Source organism: Gordionus sp. m RMFG-2023, chromosome 2 (assembly GCF_954871325.1).
Source record: "Gordionus sp. m RMFG-2023 chromosome 2, tfGorSpeb1-WG-v2, whole genome shotgun sequence".
Lineage (NCBI taxonomy): Eukaryota > Metazoa > Nematomorpha > Gordioida > Chordodea > Parachordodidae > Gordionus > Gordionus sp. m RMFG-2023.
In genome coordinates, this window is record NC_088776.1 from 407548 (window position 1) to 426429 (window position 18882).

Sequence of the window (18882 nt, forward strand, 5' to 3'; positions counted from 1 at the left end):
TCACTATTATCATCAAATTTTACCCTATTTAATTTGTTTCCCAAATTTTTTATTATTACACCTTTCTCCTATTTTTTTGTACTTCCATATAATCTAATCCCTATTAACTATCCCACAGTGTATTCTAATTCCCTTCCATCAATATCCTCTACAATTACCGCAGTTTTACTGGGTATTAACATATCCAAAAACATCACCTTCCGACCTATCATTTTTTAGGCCGGAGACAAACCATCATTACCCATCGCATTATTATAATACAAATGCTTCACCCACATTTCTCCTTTTCCACTTTTTGTTTTCTTCAACCATCCTTTAACCGTCGCTACCATCCGTTCCGCCTGTCCATTGGAACTGGGATGATACGGCGGCGCTAACACATGATATACACCTGTTTTCTCACAGAATCTCTTGAATTCTTCACAGATGAAAGCTGGTCCACCATCCGATACCACAGTTTTCGGAATACCAAACTTCGACCATACTTTTTTTTAATCCCTATATTTGCCGTTAACCCATGAATTTCTTCAAATTCTATCCATTTGAGAACGCATCTACACTTAATGCATACTTCTTTCCTTCATATTCGAAAAAATCAACACGAAACCTCTCTCCAGGTTCTACAACTTTTGGCCATGTACTATTTTTATCCTTACGGGGCATATCAGACCATGCATTGCAAATCTCACATTCTTTTCCCAATTTATCAATATCCTCGTTCATTTTCGGCCACCATACGTATTCTCTTCCCTATTGTTTCATACGAGTAACTCCTTGATGACCCGCATGTATAACATTCAAAATTTTCTCCCTCAATTTCCGGGGTATAACAGTTCGGGTTCTCCTCGTAATACAAGCCTCCACTAGAGTCAATTCTGCTTCAATATTTTTGAAAACATAATCATCATCTTTCCATGATCTTTTTCCCATTAGACATATTTCAACTACCGCTAATTCTCTATATTTCCTTGTAAACCTTTGTATATCTTCCCATGTCGTTGGGCTAACTTTTAAACTTCGCATTACCGTACGTACAAGACATTCTTCCCGATTATCAATTTTCAAAACCATCAATTCATCCAAACTTTCGCCCGCACCTAACCTCGACAAAATATCAGGTAAATGGTTCTCTTTTCCCCTTCGATATTTTAAATTCAAAATCAAAACTTCCTACTAACAATAACCATCGCTGAAGTCGAGGCGATAACATCAACTCTTTGTTGTCTTTTTAAAATAAATATATCAAGGGCTTATGATCTGTAAAAACAACAAACTTCCTTATTAAAACACACTAGAATGGGTTATTTCCCACTTCTCTCCTTTAACGTCCTGAACGCAATCTCTTGTTAAAATGTACCCCTTTCCTTCATAATTCATATAAAGGAGTAGCTACTTCCACAAAACTCGATATAAACCGATGGTAATAATTTACCATTCCCATAAACGACTGGACCTCTACTTTACTGGTCGGCCTATTCAAATTCGCAACAAATTCTTATCTAACGGTTTAACCTCCATTCCATTAATTCTATGACCCAAATATGTCACTTATAGTTATCTTTATAATACATAATTGTACTTGTGTGGCCGGTACAGCCATGACGATTCTAGACAAGATATATAATTCTGGATATATTGAAGAATTTTCATCCCAGAATTTTAAAATATTTGTATCCTTATTTATCCTCTAACTTCTGAGAACTTTTCTATTAAAGATGCTTTGAACCTCCTTTCTATAATGATAATTTGATTTTTGTTTCTCTATCTAAAAGTAAAAATTCAAGATCATCAATGTTGCTTATATTATCATTATTATCATTACAACCAGTAGGTATTGTCGTAGCATCAATATATTGTAAATAATGGAGTTTTTCGTATGCTATAAATCCTTATGATGGTCTTTAGTCATTTGTTTTTGCTCAATACTCAATGAAACTTGATATCAATGGTCTAAATACATAGAGGCTTATACAACACAATTTTGCAAATATTGTTGCTCTCGAATTTTCAAGTTTTCTAATATTCCATATGAAAAAGGACTAGTAAATCTTTCTAAATTTAATCGGCATCTAATCCATATGCCATAAAAATCAGATAAACATAATTGTTCAGATTGTAATCATTGTTATTTTTAAAGGAATTAATACACTAGTAAGGTCCTTTATTTGCGTATCAGGTCAATTCAGCGAAACTTTTACCGCGAATGTCGTTTATCGCGAAAAGTTTTTATAGCCAAGGTAAAATCGCGAAACCAATTCTGCGAATTTATCTCCGCGAAACATTCATAGCGAAGACAATTTCGCGAAGCAATTGTGGCGAATTTATTTCCGCGATACCTTAACCGAGAATTTATTAGAGCGAATACATTTTAGCGAAACATTTTACGCGAACACTTTACAGCGAATTTTTTATCGCGAATATGTTCGCGCGAAGTCATTATCGCGAGCGCATTACCGCGAAACATTGCGAATGCTTTTATTTAAAAGAAAACAACATATTATTTATTATTTGATGTTTTTTAATAAAAAATGATATGCTACTATTGTAATATTATTTTTGTTACAATTTATTAGTGATTTTCACGCCCAAGATTTTAAGTAAAGAATATTTCTCGAAGTTCAAAAAGATTTTTGAACATATCTAGATAAAAATTTTAAATCTTCTTTGTAAATGTATCTTTTTTGAGGAATTTTTTTGTGAAATTTATTATAAATAAATATACAATGTGAAATCTTTTATAGTTTTTTTTATCATATTTGTTAAAATTATCTATTTTCTTAAAGTATATTAAAAGATTTCTTAAAATATTTATATTTAACTTATTTATGTTATTTTATGATCTTTTTAAGGATAATATTTTAATGTGAAAATTGCCATATTCGTTATTTTTAAGATTTTTGAAATTTTTTGACACAAAAGGGTAAAAATATCATTTATATTGTAAAGATGTTAAATTATAAATTCAATGAAGATGTTCCTTGGAAATATGGGAATTATCATAATCGGTATTTTTTACATGTTAAATCATAATTTCAATTAGGATGTACCATATAAAAGCGACAATAGTCATAATCATTATTTTTAAAGTTTTTTTTTACATTTTTTTGACGTAAATGGTCAAAAATATAAGTTGTTACATGTTAAAATAAAATTTCAGTGAAGATGTATCATAGGTATAAGTTAAAATTGTCATAATCGTTGTTTATAAAGTTTTTGGAATTTTTTTTTTGTAAATGGGTAAAAATATAGATTGTAAACATGCATAATTAAAATTTCATGAAGATCTACCATTGAAAAGTGACAATTGTCATAATCGTTATTTTATAACTTTTTTGAATTTTTTTGAGGTAAATGGGCTAAAATAAGTATTGCTAACATGTTTAAATAAAATTTCAGTGAAAATGTACCATAGATAAGTTACAATTGTCATAATCGTTGTTTATTTTGAATTCTTTTGTTGTAAATGGGTAAAAGTATAGATTGTAAACATGCTTTAAAATTTCATGAAGACGTACCATTGAAAAGTGACAATTGTCATAATCGTTATTTTTAAAGTTTTTTGAATTTTTTTGACTAAAATGGGTTAAAATAAATATTGTTAGCATCTTTAAATAAATCTTCAGTGAAGATGTACCCTAGATAAGTGACAATTATCATAATCATTATTTTAAACTTTTTTTAAAGTAAATGGGCCAAAATAAGTATTGATAACATATTTAAATAAAACAGTGAGGATGTACCCTAGATAAGTGACAATTGTAAAGAACGTTATTTTTAAAGTTTTTTGTATTTTTTTAATGAAAATGGGTATAAATATAGATTTTAAAATGAAGATGTACCATAAAAAAGTGACAATTGTCATAATCGTTATTTTATAACTTTTTAAAATTTTTTTGACGTAAATGGGCTAAAATAAGTAATGCTATTATGTTAAAATAAAATTTGAGTGAAAATGTACCTTATTTAAGTGACAATTGTCATAATCGTTATTTTTATAGTTTTTGAATTTTTTTGACATAAATGGGTAAAAATATAGATTGTAAACATGTTATATTAAAAAGAAGATATACCATAGAAAAGTGACAATTGTCATAATCGTTATTCTATAACTTTTTAAAATTTTTATGACCTAAATGGGCTAAAATAAGTATTGCTAACATGTTAAAATAAAATTTCAGTGAAAATGTACCTTATATAAGTGACAATTGTCATAATCGTTATTTTTAAAGTTTTTGAATTTTTTTGACGCAAATGGGTAAAAATATAGATTGTAAACATGTTAAATTAAAATCTCATGAAGATGTACCATAGAAAAGTGAAAATTGTCATAATCGTTGTTAATAAGGTTTTTTTGAATATTTTTGTTGCAAACGAGTTAAAATATAGATTGTAAACATGCTAAATTAAAATTTCACGAAAATATACTATTGAAAAGTGACAATTTTTGTAATCGTTATTTTTAAAGTTCTTTGATGTAAATGGGTTAAAATATAGATTGTAATCCATTTTAACCATAATAAAATCTTAACATTAAATTTGTAGGAATTATATCATATTATTAAATAATATCCATATGGGTTTTAAGATCTTTCTATAATCCTACCCTGATTTAAGACTCAACACTATTTTGCCAAGAGTATACAAAAATATTTGCTAACTGTGAATGCAAGGTTATACATTCTTATAATGTAGAATTAAAATTTATTAATTAAAGGAATAAGATTGTGAACCCATATCATAAAAGTTTAGAAATTAACATAGGTTACAACTATCTTTAAAAATCACTTTGCATATTTTTATCTAATTTTAAGCAGGATAAAAGGAACAACGATTATGTGAATAAAAATATCGATTTGTTTTTTTGTTTGGACTGAAATTTTATTTTAACATGTTAACAATTTATATTTTTGTCCGATTGTGTCAAACAATTCTGTTATATATTCAAATTTGTACTGTTATTTCATTTTTGCTTTTTGACTTACAATTCAACCTTTTACGATTTAACCTTTTACAATTCAACTTTTTACAATTGAATTTTATATAATTTAATTTTTATCTACTATTACTTTTGTTTTTCGTTTTGATTATATGTATTCTAATCTATATTATTAGATAATATATATATAGTAAATAAAATATATTTTTTTGTTTTCGTTTTTCTCTACACATAAAATCATTTCAAATTCAAAAACATTAAAAACAACGATTATGACAATTGTCACTTATCTAGGGTACATCTACACTGAAGTTTTATTTAAACATGTTAGCAATTTATTTTTTACCCATTTGCGTCAAAAAAATTCAAAAAACTTTAAAAATGATTACGACAATTGTCACTTATCTTGGGTACATTTTCACTGAAGTTTTTATTAAACATGTTATCAATACTTATTTTGGCCCATATACGTCAAAAAAAGTTTAAAAATAACGATTATTACTATTATAACTTTTCTGTGGTACATCTTCATGAAATTTTAATTTAACAAGTTTACAATCTATATTTTTACCCATTTGCATTAATAAAATTCAAAAAACTTTCAAAAATAAGGATCATGACAATTGTCACTTATCTAGGGTACATCTTCACTGAAGTTTTATTAATACATGTTAACAATACTTATTTTAAACGATTTACGTCAAATAAATTTAAAAAACTTTAAAAATAACGATTATGATAATTGTCACTTTTATATGGTGCATCTTAATTAAAATTTTAATTTTACATGATAAAAATACATATTTTACCGTAAAAAAATCTAATATATTTAAAAATACCGATTATGATAATTGTCATTTTTCCAAGGAACATCTTCAAAAACGAATATAAAAATTGTCAGATTAAATTATTATCCTTAAAAAGATCATATACATAAATAAGTTAAATAAAAATATTTTTAAAAAATATTATTTTGAAAACCCACATCTTTTAATATACTCAAAAAATAGATAATTTTACAAAAATGATAAAAAAAACTATAAAAGATTTTAAAACATTGTTTATTTATACTAAAATTCACAAAAGAATTCCTCAAAAAAGATAAATTTTTATCAAAATATGTTTAAAAATCTTTTTGTACTTCAAAAAATATTTTTTGCTTAAAATTTTGGGCGTGTGAAAAAATCACTTGTAACAAAAATAAAATTAAAATAGTAGCATATCCATTTTTTTATTAAAATAATATCAAATAAAAGAAATCCATTTTTCATTTCATAATATAATAATATAAATAAAAAATATATATCATATAATACGTTTATTTGTTGATAAATAAAATATTAACATTAAATATAAATAAAATAAATTATTTTAATAAAAATAAAGAAATAATAATAGGCCGCGTTATATTTCGCGAAATAGTTTTCGCTATATTTTCTTCGCCATTTATGTTTCGTGATTTTGACTTCGCTATAAAATTTTCGCGATAAAAATTTCGCTCTAATGTATTCGCTTTAATGGTTTCGCGATAAGAGTTTCGCTATAAAAGATTCGCGATATTTGTTTCGCTATATTGTTTTCGCGGAAAAATATTTGCTAATGTGGATTCGCGCTAAAAGTTTCTCTATAAAATTTATTCGCGATAAAAGTTTCAAGAAAAAGTGTTTCGCGATAAAAGTTTCGCTGAATTGACATGGAACCAAAAAATTTCCCATTTAAAATACTTAATTTAAATTTATAGTTATATTTTTCGGTTGGATATTCTAAAGATGGATATAAACATATTATTCTATTTTCTTCTTCCATTATTTAAAAATAGACGGTTATAAAACGATTCAAATAAAATATGGTAGATAATTGTTAGCAAATTGCTATATGAAGACCAACGTCATATATCATAAATTATCTTAAAATATCTAAATTCTGATTAAATTTTTTCATTTAAATTTTAAAACAATATCATTTTAAATTTTATTTAAATTAACTATTATAAATTTTTTTAAAGTATCTGTATCTTTTTGAATACAAACTTGGTTAAGATACAAATACTTTTAAATAATATGTATCTTAGATACTGGATACAAGATACTTTCCAAAATTAAGATACAAAAGTATCTTGTATCTTAGATACAAATATTTGCGATACTGCCCAACCCTGCACAAATTACTCCTTTAATAAAAATAGAAAAATTAATGTTCATTTTTTTTGTATTCGATCTTAATATAGAACAATATTTCATTTATATATATATTTTTTATATTAAAAAAGAATAACTTTATTAATTTATTATTTATATCAATATGAAATACCCATGTGATGCTATTACCCTTCATTTGGATTTTTAAAGTTGATCATTAAATAAATTAAAAAATAATATTTTTAAAGTAAAAGGAATGAGAGATTTCATTTTTTCCTTCAACTATACGTGATACGTGATATTAAGCGCACTAACCCTAAACGTCGTACATATAGCAAAAGTTATATATACAACAGAGCAACGCTTGGTTCTCTTATGAAAAAACCCATCAAACTGGGATAAAAAATGGGAAAATAATTAAGAGGACCATCCACGATTTTTGGGCAGGCCGCAGTTACCTGTGCGCGTAAGTGGCAAAGCCACTCACTTAAACGCCCATGGGAAGTAAAAGGGACAGATAAAAGCCCATGCCCGATTAAGTAAGTTTTGATTATGGAAGGGTTATATTGCCAATGTTACAATTTACAATTTAAGTCTTAGGAGTAACTATAATGTTCATATAATCTGTAAATAAATATGATTAAAATAAAATAATATTTACCACCGGATGTAAAAATAGGCATATTCCAGATTTTTTTAAATTTTGCATACCATCTTTGTTATGGAGGCCATTTAGATGAAAGTATGAAATTTCCTTCAACTATAAATGCTATTAATTTTATGCAAATAAAATCAATATGGCTGATTTTTCAAAGGTCTGTTTAAATTTTAAATAGAAGTTCAGAAATGGGCAGGTTTTTAGCAGCCTATCTATCAACGAATAATTTGTATTAAAACGGTTTTATTTTTTTAGTCTCAACAAAACTGATTCATTAAAATTATGAATATCACGTAACCCTTCAAATCCTACTACAGTTATCAATCATTGGATTTTTATCAAAACTCGAGTACATTCAGTGCTAGCATGTACCAAAACCAGTGTCAAAATCAAGATCCTCAACTCACAAAAATATTTCAATAGTAATGTTTTAACTAATTACAATATTTATAAGGTAATATTTTAGTGTAGACAAAGATAGGAGTGGATTAATATCATCCTCAGAATTGCAGCAATGCTTATCCAATGGTTTACTTATAATTACATAATATAGTAACCCATATTTTTTATTAGGTTCGTGGGAACCTTTTCATATAGATACGATTAAATTACTTATGTCCATGTTTGATATAAATAAAAGAGGCCAATTAAATTTTAACGAATTTCAAGCTCTTTGGAAATATGTTAATGATTGGCAAGCAATCTTTAAAACACATGATAGAGATGGTTCTGGCAGTATATCCCGAGACGAATTAAATCAAACTTTAACCTCATTTGGTATATATGCTCTCTTTATAAAAAATTATCTCTGTATCTAATGAAAACCTTATTTATAACTAATATTTACAATCACCAAAAAATTGTTAAAGCTGGATTTAGAGTGGGATCCAATCCTACACAATTAACAGCTAAGCTATTTATAAAATCTTTTAATCAGATTAATTTTTCCTTATTAAAATCAATAATTAATAGATTATTATCATGAATTGGGGGAAAAAAATATTAATAATTAAAAATTGATCTAATAAACAGATTTTTAAAATTGACCAGCTATTAAATCATGTTGGATTGGATCCCATTATGAATTTAGCCTAAATTTGTTGATAAAATATTAAGCAATTATTTGTAATATGTATTACAGTAATATGAAATTTTGGCAATAATTTATTTACAAAAATTAATATGAATCAAGCTAATCCTTTATTTTCAGCATACCAACACAATATATAATCATTTTCTGGGTAAATTATAATAATTCAATATGAATTTTAAAAAAAAATATAAAAGTGGTGTTGCAAAATAAAATCTCTGGGTTAAATTATAATGATGATGAAGAATTCATAAAAAAATAATTGGCAACAACAAAATTTTTACATATACTAACACTTTATTTACAGCATACAAATAAAATTAATAATCATTTTTTATATAAATTATAAAAATATAACATGAACCCTTTAAAAACAATAATTATTTTTAATTTTAACATTATCCCCCAAACATATAAGATTTTATATTTCCTAAATAAACCTAATTTGTTTTCTTACAATTTCTTGATGAGTAGTGTTGATTCTGTTTCCAATAAACTGCAACACCATTTCTGTAACCTATGGTATAATTATGGTTCTGAATTACTGTGAAATCTCTTATTAATTCTTTATTTCTACATTTCAACTATAAAAAACCCCCCTCTATTCCTAACCTATAAAAACATAAATAAAAAATCACTGAGATTGTTTAAAATTTTATTTCTAGATATTTATTTAAATTTTATAATATAAAATACAAAATAATTTATAAATGGGAGAGGGACATTTTTTATCTGACTGTGTCTTATATAAATATCAGTAACCTGCAGAGGTACCATTTGTAAAACCTGACTAGATCTGGTTTTTTAAAAAAATTTTTTGGTCCGACTTAGGGAAAAATTTTCAGGCCTGGCCCTGATTTTTTTAAAATATATTTTATTTATTTTTGATTTGTATAACTAATAATGGCGATTTTAAATATTTGGTTTTAAAATATATGACCAGGCCAAATTTATAAATTAAAATACAGCCCAGGAGGATCTGATAAATTAAAAAAAAAAACAATTTCTTTTCATGTTAATAGATAGCGATACTTTGCAAATAGAAAATTTCCAGGATATACTACGTTATTTTTGGTGCTAGTAGCACAGCTTTGTATTTACCCAAGGTTCTGAATCACTAGCAAGATGGGAATATGATCCGATCCCCTTTTCTTTATAGCATCAGCCACATATTTTTTATGAAATTTTGCAGGAGTCGATATTGTATTGCTTTGCAAGGATGATGATATTCCCAAGTCAATAATTTTTTGAGATAGAAGATTATCGATAATTTCTAATCCAAAGTTTTTCATAGTATATTTATTTTGAAAATATTACCCTAAAAATTTTAAAATGCAATTATTAATATAAATCAAATATTTTACTTATGAATGGCTAAGCTATTGCCAATAGTGGCATCGATTAGAAAAGGAAATGCACATCCATAGTTTTGCCCAATGGCGGATTCCATAAAGGGCTATATAATTATTCCAGTGATCTACACAACTCATAGTTGTGTAATGCTTAATTGCGGTTGAGCATTGAACTTCTATAATGCTACCATCCTTTTCATTGCACGAGATTGATTGCAAATCAGACGTCATGGAAATTTCTAATTAACAATATGGACTCAGTGGTAACTACACCTAAACCTAATAAAAATATAGGAAGAGATATTGACTATCTCCTACTTTTATATTTTTTTTATCATCCTTGAAATGTGGAAGATTTCCACGCGTCTTTCGTATCATTCCACAGGAATCATATACCCCATATTTTTTTTTAGATCTACCATCAAGTCAACACTTGAAAACTAATTATCAAAATGTAGCTTATGGTGTTTTCTCGCCAATTTTTTAGTCATTAATTTGACTACCGATTCGCAATCTTGCTGTCGTATTATGTTTTTTACTTACATACACATTAAAAGTACATAGGAAGCCATTTTTATCAGCTGATGACCATATTTTAAAGCCTCGTTTTACCGACTTACTAGGAATATGGCTGAATGACGTCTTAAAAACAAATGATTTATTAATAAAATTCTTTACCTTTAAATAGAACCACGGTCTCGTCAACAGAACAACACTTCACTGGGGTATGTATAGAGTCATAAATTTATTTGTTTTTTTAAAAAATAACTTATTATGGGCATAATTTTATATAATTTATAATAGGGTGAGGTACTTTGAGGCCAAATTGTATAATCAGCACATGCAATATTTTCTCTAAATTGGTTATTTAGATGAGATTACAGCTCTGGGGATTATATAAGAGGTCTAAATGACAAAGGCCCTTATTGCTTATTTTCTTGTTTTTTTTAATGATGATTTGATAATAGTGATAGCGGAAGAGGAAAATAAATGTTGTCGGAAAGGAAGAAATTAAAAATTTTTTTGGGGATCATTCTGTTGATGGGAATTACGGGATTTCCATCAACACATGATCATTGGTCAATGTGTCGCCATTTATGGTTGACACATGCATATCGACGACTACTTCACTCCATTATAAATTATCTACAATTATACCCATATTAAATTGTTTAATAAACAAATTTATGACCCTTGGCAACCCCAGTGAAGTTATGTCATATGATGAGACCGTGGTTCTATTTAAATGTAATGAATTTTATTAATAAATTATTTACTATATTTTTGTTTTGGGAGGTCATTCAATCAAACAATATATTCCTCAATAAGCTAGTAAAACTAGGCTTTAAAATATGGTCTTTAGCTGACAAAAATGGCTGTATATATAAGCGGGAAAAAATAATACAACAAAAAATCTCGATGAATCGTTAGTCAAATTATTGACTCAAAAAATTGGTGGGACACCATAAGCTTTATTTTGATAATTATTTTTCAAGTGTTGACCTGATGGTAGATCTAAAAAAAATATGGGGTTTGATTCCCGCGGAACGATAAGAAAGACGCGCGGAAATCTTCCAGATTTCAAGGATGATAAAAAAAATTACGTGGATGGAAACTGAGTCCGTACTGTTAATCAGCGATTTCCATGACGTCTCTGATTCGCGATTAATCGCGCGCAAAGAAAAGGACGGTAGCTATTCCACAAATTCCCTGCCCAACAACCTCCATTAAGGATTACACAACTAATATGAGTTTGTGTAAGATTACTGGAATCGTTATAATAAAACCCATTATGGAATCTGCCATCGGGCGAAACTGTGATTGGACGCGCCTTTTGATGCCCCTATTGTCGATTGTTTCGCGATTCGTAATTAAAATATTTTGTTTATATTTAATGATTGCATTTTCAAAATAAATTTACTTACTATGAACAAATTTCGGCTAAAAAATTATCGAGAATTTTTTATCTCGAATAATTATTGATTTGGGAGTATCGTCATCTTTGCAAATCAATTCATTATCGATTCCTGCAAAAATTTCATAAAAAAAAATATGTGGACTGGGGCGATATAAGGAAAAATGTATCGGATCATTATTCCCATTAAAATTCTTGCCAGTGATTCGGAATCCCTCGGGAAAATACTAAGTAAGCGGTGCTACCACTGTTGCATCAAAAATAAACAAAATTAGCACATTCTGGGAATGCTGTATTTGCAAAGTATCGCTATGGAATAACGCGAAAAGAAATGTTTATGTAATAAACAGTCGGACAAAAAATGTCTCTTCCCCATTCATAAATTATTTTGTAATTTTTTGTATTTTTATATTAAAAAAAATTTTAAACAATCTCATTGATTATTTTATTTAAGTTTTTATAGGTGAAGCAATAAAGGGGTTAATAAGAGATTGCACAGTGATTCAGAAACATAACTTTACCAGAGGTTACAGAAATGGAGGTGCTGTTTATTGGAAACAGAATCAACACTACTCATCAAGAAATTGTAAGAAAACAAATTAGGGTTATTTAGGAAATATAAAATCTCACATGTTTGGGGAAAATGCTAAAATTATAAATCATTATTGTTTTCAAAGTGTTCATCTTAAATTTTAATAATTTAGATGGAAAATGACTGTAAATTTTATTTGTATGCTGTAAATAAAGTGGTATATGTAATAATTTGTTGCCAATTTTTCATCTGCATTATAATAATTTAACCTATTATGGAATGGGAAATGTAGGCACAGATGTTATATTTAATAAATTTATACTCAACCATCCATCTAGATAGTGTTATTAAACGGCTCGTTTTGAGCCAATTTTTAAAACCGGCCAACTTAATATTTCATCCAGAAAAATATTACGCAACCCTGAAAATTATGCTTATAGAACAAAGCTCTAGTTATTTATTATCGAAATTTCCAGGCTTAGGTAATATTTTTCTAGCTAAAATATTGAGTTGGCCCTTTTAAAAAATAGGCTCTTAACAAGCCGTTTAACAACACTACATACATCTAGATCATGTTTATCAAAAATAAATGAAGGCCTCTAAAAGTGATTTGCTACATTGATGCAACATCATAGGTCAGTCTCAGTCACTAAGATATCAAAATTAAAATTTTTTTTTTAAAATGAATGTTTTAATTAAAAATTTTAAAATAATTAATAAAAGAAAAAAGATGTTAAAAAATTTTTTTTTTTATACATTTAAAATCAATAAATTAAGTCATCTTAAATGATTTAAAAAATGAATAATCATTCGATATTATTTATATCTCGAGTATCAAATATTAAGACTTGAATTTTTTTAGGAATATAGCATCTTCCTTTTCTTTATATTATGACCAAATTTGGGAAAATTTATGTAAATTGTTTGAGATGTGTTTTTTTTAAAAAAAAGTTACATTGCATTTATTCAACAACGTTCATCCTAAAATCAGTCACGAATTATTACAAAATATTTTGAAAAGTAAATAGGATTCTTTGAAACTTCAATAAGTTCCTCTAGGAACGCTACAATTTGGAAGCTTTCAAAAAACAGGATCCATGTTTTTCGTCTGTAAGAAAATATTGTCACGATTTTCCATTTTATTCAATATAATATAAGGATTTTTTTTTTAAAAAAATGAATAAAATAAAATGAAATTCTAAAAACCGGAAATAGAGTAAATCGATCCGAAATTTCTGTATATCCGCACCCCTCATCTGAGTCACCCGCTGATAAAAATAATAAACTTGATTCTTGTTACTGAGAATCATGCTTATTACAAAAAATATCTTACGAATTTTTTTTAAAAACAATTTTATTTTATGATGACGATAAAGGATACCGGTTATCCAACAAAACGTACGACCTCTTCATGACGAAATTTGATAGACAAAGGAAGGGCGACATTTACTTTGACGATTTTATTCAATGTCTCGTGGCACTGAAAGTTATATATTTATTTTATTTTTTTTAAAAAAAAATGTCAACTTTAGATTTTTGACTTAATTATTAAGTTATACGGAATAATCACTGTTGAGGATTTAGTGCACAATAATCCCAAGATTAACTTAATTATAATAATATATTTTTTAGCCTGAAATGCTTGGCTTCGTTCTTTGTTCCATAAATTATAATATTTAAAAAAACATGTTTTCGATTTTTCTTTTCTTTCTTTCTTTCTTTCTTTCTTTCTTTTTTTCTTTCTCTTTCTTTACAACTCTAAATCATTTTCGAGCGCGTTTTTTTTTAAATTTAAAAATCGTATTTTTCTCGGAAATATAGTCTCTCATGTTTGGATTACCTATCTTATGAAATGTGCACAATTTTGATGTTGACCTTTGAGTCAAAAAAAAATATATGGAAAAATCTAATATAAATTATATTAAATTTCAAAAGTTCCTGGAAAAATTGTCTAAAATTCATAGGGTAGGTAATTCCAAACATGATGGAATACATTTTCGGTAAAATCAGATTTTTAAAAAGATGATTTGAAGTTTGAAAAAATAACACGTTGCAGAAAAACACATCTAACATATATATTACCAGACCCAGACAGTGGCATATTATTTAATAAAGAATTCAATTAATTGTTTCTTTTAAATTTATGAATATGAATTTGTTATTATTTTTTTTACCGTGTAACTGTGTTTTAGTAATTAAAACTCCTTTTAAGTTAATGACATATAATAATACCTAAACTGACGATGCGTTCATTAGAAGTTTACATCAACGAAAACAGCTGGGGACGCCATTTTGTTTACCCATAATGATTATTAAAAATTTTAAACGAGAGGCCAATTTATTTCCCATGTCTGGCGCTAACTTTATTAAAGAATTGCCTGATCGAGATTACGGGTTACCAAAATGGCGGGCCCAGCTGATTTGCATTCAGCGCACTTTCAAATACATTATTACGAATGCGTCGTCGGTCTAGCTATTATTATTATGTCATTGAGATAATTTATACCATTGCTACCACAAGGCATAATAGTACTCTCACATAATTTTTACCTGCCGTATATTTTTTCGAGTAGAATTATTATTTTTTTTATTAGGCAATTTATTACGAATTATAAAATTATAAAACGGAATAAATTATTTTTTGGTTGAAAATAAATTTTATCAAGCGGAGACGGATAATTATATACACCCCCCAACCCAAAATACAAATTATTGAGGGTTTTTTTTGTTGAAACTGCCCACGATTTAGTCATATTTAGTTAAAGCCGAAATCCCTAAACTAACGAAAGTCCTAAGGATAAGGGCATGTCAGAACGTTCTAGTGCATAATTTTAAAAGAATATCAAACAAGTTTTTATTATAACCCCTGGATTCATAGGTAGGATTGCGATTGAGATTTAGCCGCGATAAGTACAAAATACAGTAAATATCATATCGCATTCACAGCACGATTTTTTAAAAATGCATATCATTTTGTGTTTATCACGTGATTTTGAAATAATGCAGATTTTGATAAATTTAGCGCTAATTTTAAATTATTTGAAATGAATTCAATTGGCTACATTTTTTTGACGATATAAAACCAAAGAATCGAGTTTAAATTATGATTTAAAGTTAAGAATTTTTTTTTTTAGAAAATAGATAAAATTGTTTTCATTCTTTCAGTTAAAAGAATACGAATGCTTTTATAATTAGCATAATAATTTATTATAAAAATTACTACATATATAAACAAAATATTGGGGTATATTAGCTCAGGAGTATAATATGCCTGGTAAAGTTGGACGCGGGCCGTGAAATTACGTGTGACCTATCGTGCCACGGTGGGTCACGGCGTGAATGTAAATAAATTTCAAATTATAAGGCGTGATTGGGCGTGACAGGTCTTCTCAAAATTTTTCCCGGGCGAAACATAAATTTCCCGTGAATCACGGATATTTTAATTTTTAAAATTGTTTTTTTTTTTTAAAATATAAATTTGCAATTTATAATCAATCATCCGCCACAAAAAAATGTGGGAAAATGAGGCTGAAATTCTGCAATCTTTTAGCAGGAGGTAATTGTATGTCTCCCTTTTCTATCATATCATATAATTTTGAATTGGCAAAAACACCTCCAACAGATTCACTCCCATAACTTCCAACATCAACAGTTATGAATTTCCCATTGCCATCCACAATTCCTTGTTTTTACAATATTTAAATTATATATTTTTTCAAAAATTATATTTTTGCAATTATCAAGTTTTCATTGCAATGTTTAATTAATGTGGAAATATTTAATTAGCATAAACAAAAAAACAAATTCAGAAAACCTTGTAAAACCACAGAGAAAAAATGTTTATAATTGTAAAATCCACTGCCAGAATGGGGTGGTTTCCTAATTCTGCAGTGTTTGCCATCAATGCTACCTATACAGTTTGGTAGATTCCACTTTACTCCAAACTCCTCTTAAATAATAATTTACATGAATATAATATAAACTATATTATACCTTTGCTATTCTCTCAAAATCAGAGAGAGTGGGTGGTGGCATATGTTGGCTTACCAACGTTTGCCATATAGTTTGGCATGTTGTCCTAACAATTTTCTGAACTGTAGATATGCCCATTTTGAAAGAATAGACCAAGGTAGGAAGCCTGTTGCTAAATACCTAAATAAAAAAATATATTTAAATAATAAATTGCTTTATTTTTACCTTTAAACAAACCACAAGTTTTTCTCAATAGTTATAGGATGTTTTATAAAATTTGAAGGTTTTATATGCCTAGGTATATAATAAAAGGTTTCCTAAATTAAAATGAATTATAGATAAAATAGAATAAAATTACTTTGGTCATTCTCATATAGTTGAAAAATTTATACCCTGAATTCATAGTGAAGAGCGATTGCGATTTAGCCGCGATATCCCAGCGACCAATCAGCTGTATCGATCGTTACGATTTTCATTCATAGTGCAAAGCGATTTTACTAATTCACAAAATGGGATCGGTCAAATTATTATTCTTATACAAAATGATATTGAAGAGGAGGAGATTAAACAATCTTAATATTAATAAAAGAAAGGAGGGTGAATTTTGAATCCTTTTCCCTACACTCTTAAAAAAATAAGGTTTAATTTTAAGTAATGTGGAATTTACCAAACTGTATAGGTAGCATTGATGGCAAACACTGCAGAATTAGGAAACCACCCCATTCTGGCAGTGGATTTTACAATTTTAAACATTTTTTCTCTGTGGTTTTACAAGGTTTGTGAATTTGTTTTTTTGTTTATGCTAATTAAATATTTCCACATTAATTAAACATTGCAATGAAAACTTGATAATTACAAAAATATAATTTTTGAAAAAATATATTATTTAAGTATTGTAACAACAAAGGAATTGTGGATGCCAATGGAAAATTTATAACTGTCGATGTTGGAAGTTATGGCAGTGAATCTGATGGAGGTGTTTTTGCTAACTCCAAAAATATACAAAATGATAGAAAATGGAAAGATTGAATTACCTCCTGCAAAAAGATTTCATAATTCCAGCCTCATCTTCCCAGTTTTCAAAAATGGCTCATATCCAGCCGTTTAACAACACTAGATAAAATTCCCTTTATTTGTATTTCAGAGAATATTTAGTTGGCAGTTAATAACATTTAAATCACATATCTTTGCCCAATTACAAATTAAATTTATAATATTTTAATCGTATTTTATAATAACTCGTATATTTCTTCAACCAGATTAATAAATATCAAATCAATTACTTTACCTACGAATACAATGTATTTTACTTGAAATTATGTTGTAGCCAGATTTATATTGATTACACATTTTAATGATCGAATTATCAGTTTTAGTAGTATTATTATGTCGTTATGCAAAGATTTTCCCTGATACCCTGCATCAGACGATATTACAGATTATCAGACGATAATTATAAAAAAAAAAAATTTGGTATTTGCATCAGACGATATTTTAGATTTTTTTTAGGAAAATTAAATGTAGTATATAAAAATAATTATATTATTACAATAAATTACGAATTAGATGCTGACGGAAGAATTCAGTAAACTGGACACTGATCGGGATGGATTCGTTAATTTCGGGTACGAACAATTTATAAATGCCGCGTTTAGCATTTTGTAGAACGGAAGAAAAATGACATCTTCATAGCCGTCAACCCTTCACCCAGATATATATATTTATTATAAAAATAGCAAGAATACCAAATTTTTTTAAAATTATTTTCTTAAAATGTTCTTTCCTTTGAAAGTATTTATTTATTTAATTTTTTTTTTAAAATATTTTTTTGGCATTTGTGCCTTCTTACCGAAATGCACGACTAAATATGATAGACACCGTTTTTTTATATATATAAATTGTGATATATTAACATTTAACATGATTCCGACCCCTGTTAATTAATATTAATTATAAATCTTAATATGCAATGATCAAACGATAAATAAATAAATTGTCTTAAAAAGCTTGTCTATTCATAAATAATATATGTAAAGATGTCCTACCATCTTTTTGGATATAATTATAACCTTTTATCACATCATAATCCCTCTTTGAACAAAAATTATTATCTAAGATTCTATCCTTTAATTAATTTATATCATCAACGATAATTTTAAAACTGTATATCAAGCAAGTAATCGGAATTAACAGGTCAGAAACCTGGCCTTATAAGTTTATTTTAAGTATGGTTTTCCGATCAGATCTCAGAGTGAGAGCCCTCTGACTTAAATTCAACTTGATTTCCGA

At 27.4% G+C, this 18882-nt stretch overlaps 1 protein-coding gene across 1 annotated transcript; it reads left to right on the plus strand.

The window, feature by feature from the left end:
- Nucleotides 1-8001: 8001 nt before the first annotated feature.
- Nucleotides 8002-18562, plus strand: LOC135923722 (programmed cell death protein 6-like). The gene is made up of 5 exons (XM_065458632.1): nt 8002-8154; nt 8199-8260; nt 8306-8509; nt 13998-14107; nt 18160-18562. Exons 1-5 carry the CDS (start codon nt 8099-8101, stop codon nt 18256-18258), a joined length of 531 nt encoding a protein of 176 aa, XP_065314704.1. The 5' UTR covers nt 8002-8098; the 3' UTR covers nt 18259-18562.
- Nucleotides 18563-18882: the final 320 nt, after the last annotated feature.

Coding starts and splice junctions, on each gene's coding strand:
- LOC135923722 (XM_065458632.1), top strand. CDS start 8,099: ATGTACCAAAACCAGTGTCAAAATCAAGATCCTCAACTCACAAAAATA. Junction 8,261..8,305: donor GCAGCAATGCTTATCCAATG/GTTTACTTATAA, acceptor ATTTTTTATTAG/GTTCGTGGGAACCTTTTCAT. Junction 8,510..13,997: donor TCAAACTTTAACCTCATTTG/GTATATATGCTC, acceptor ATGACGATAAAG/GATACCGGTTATCCAACAAA.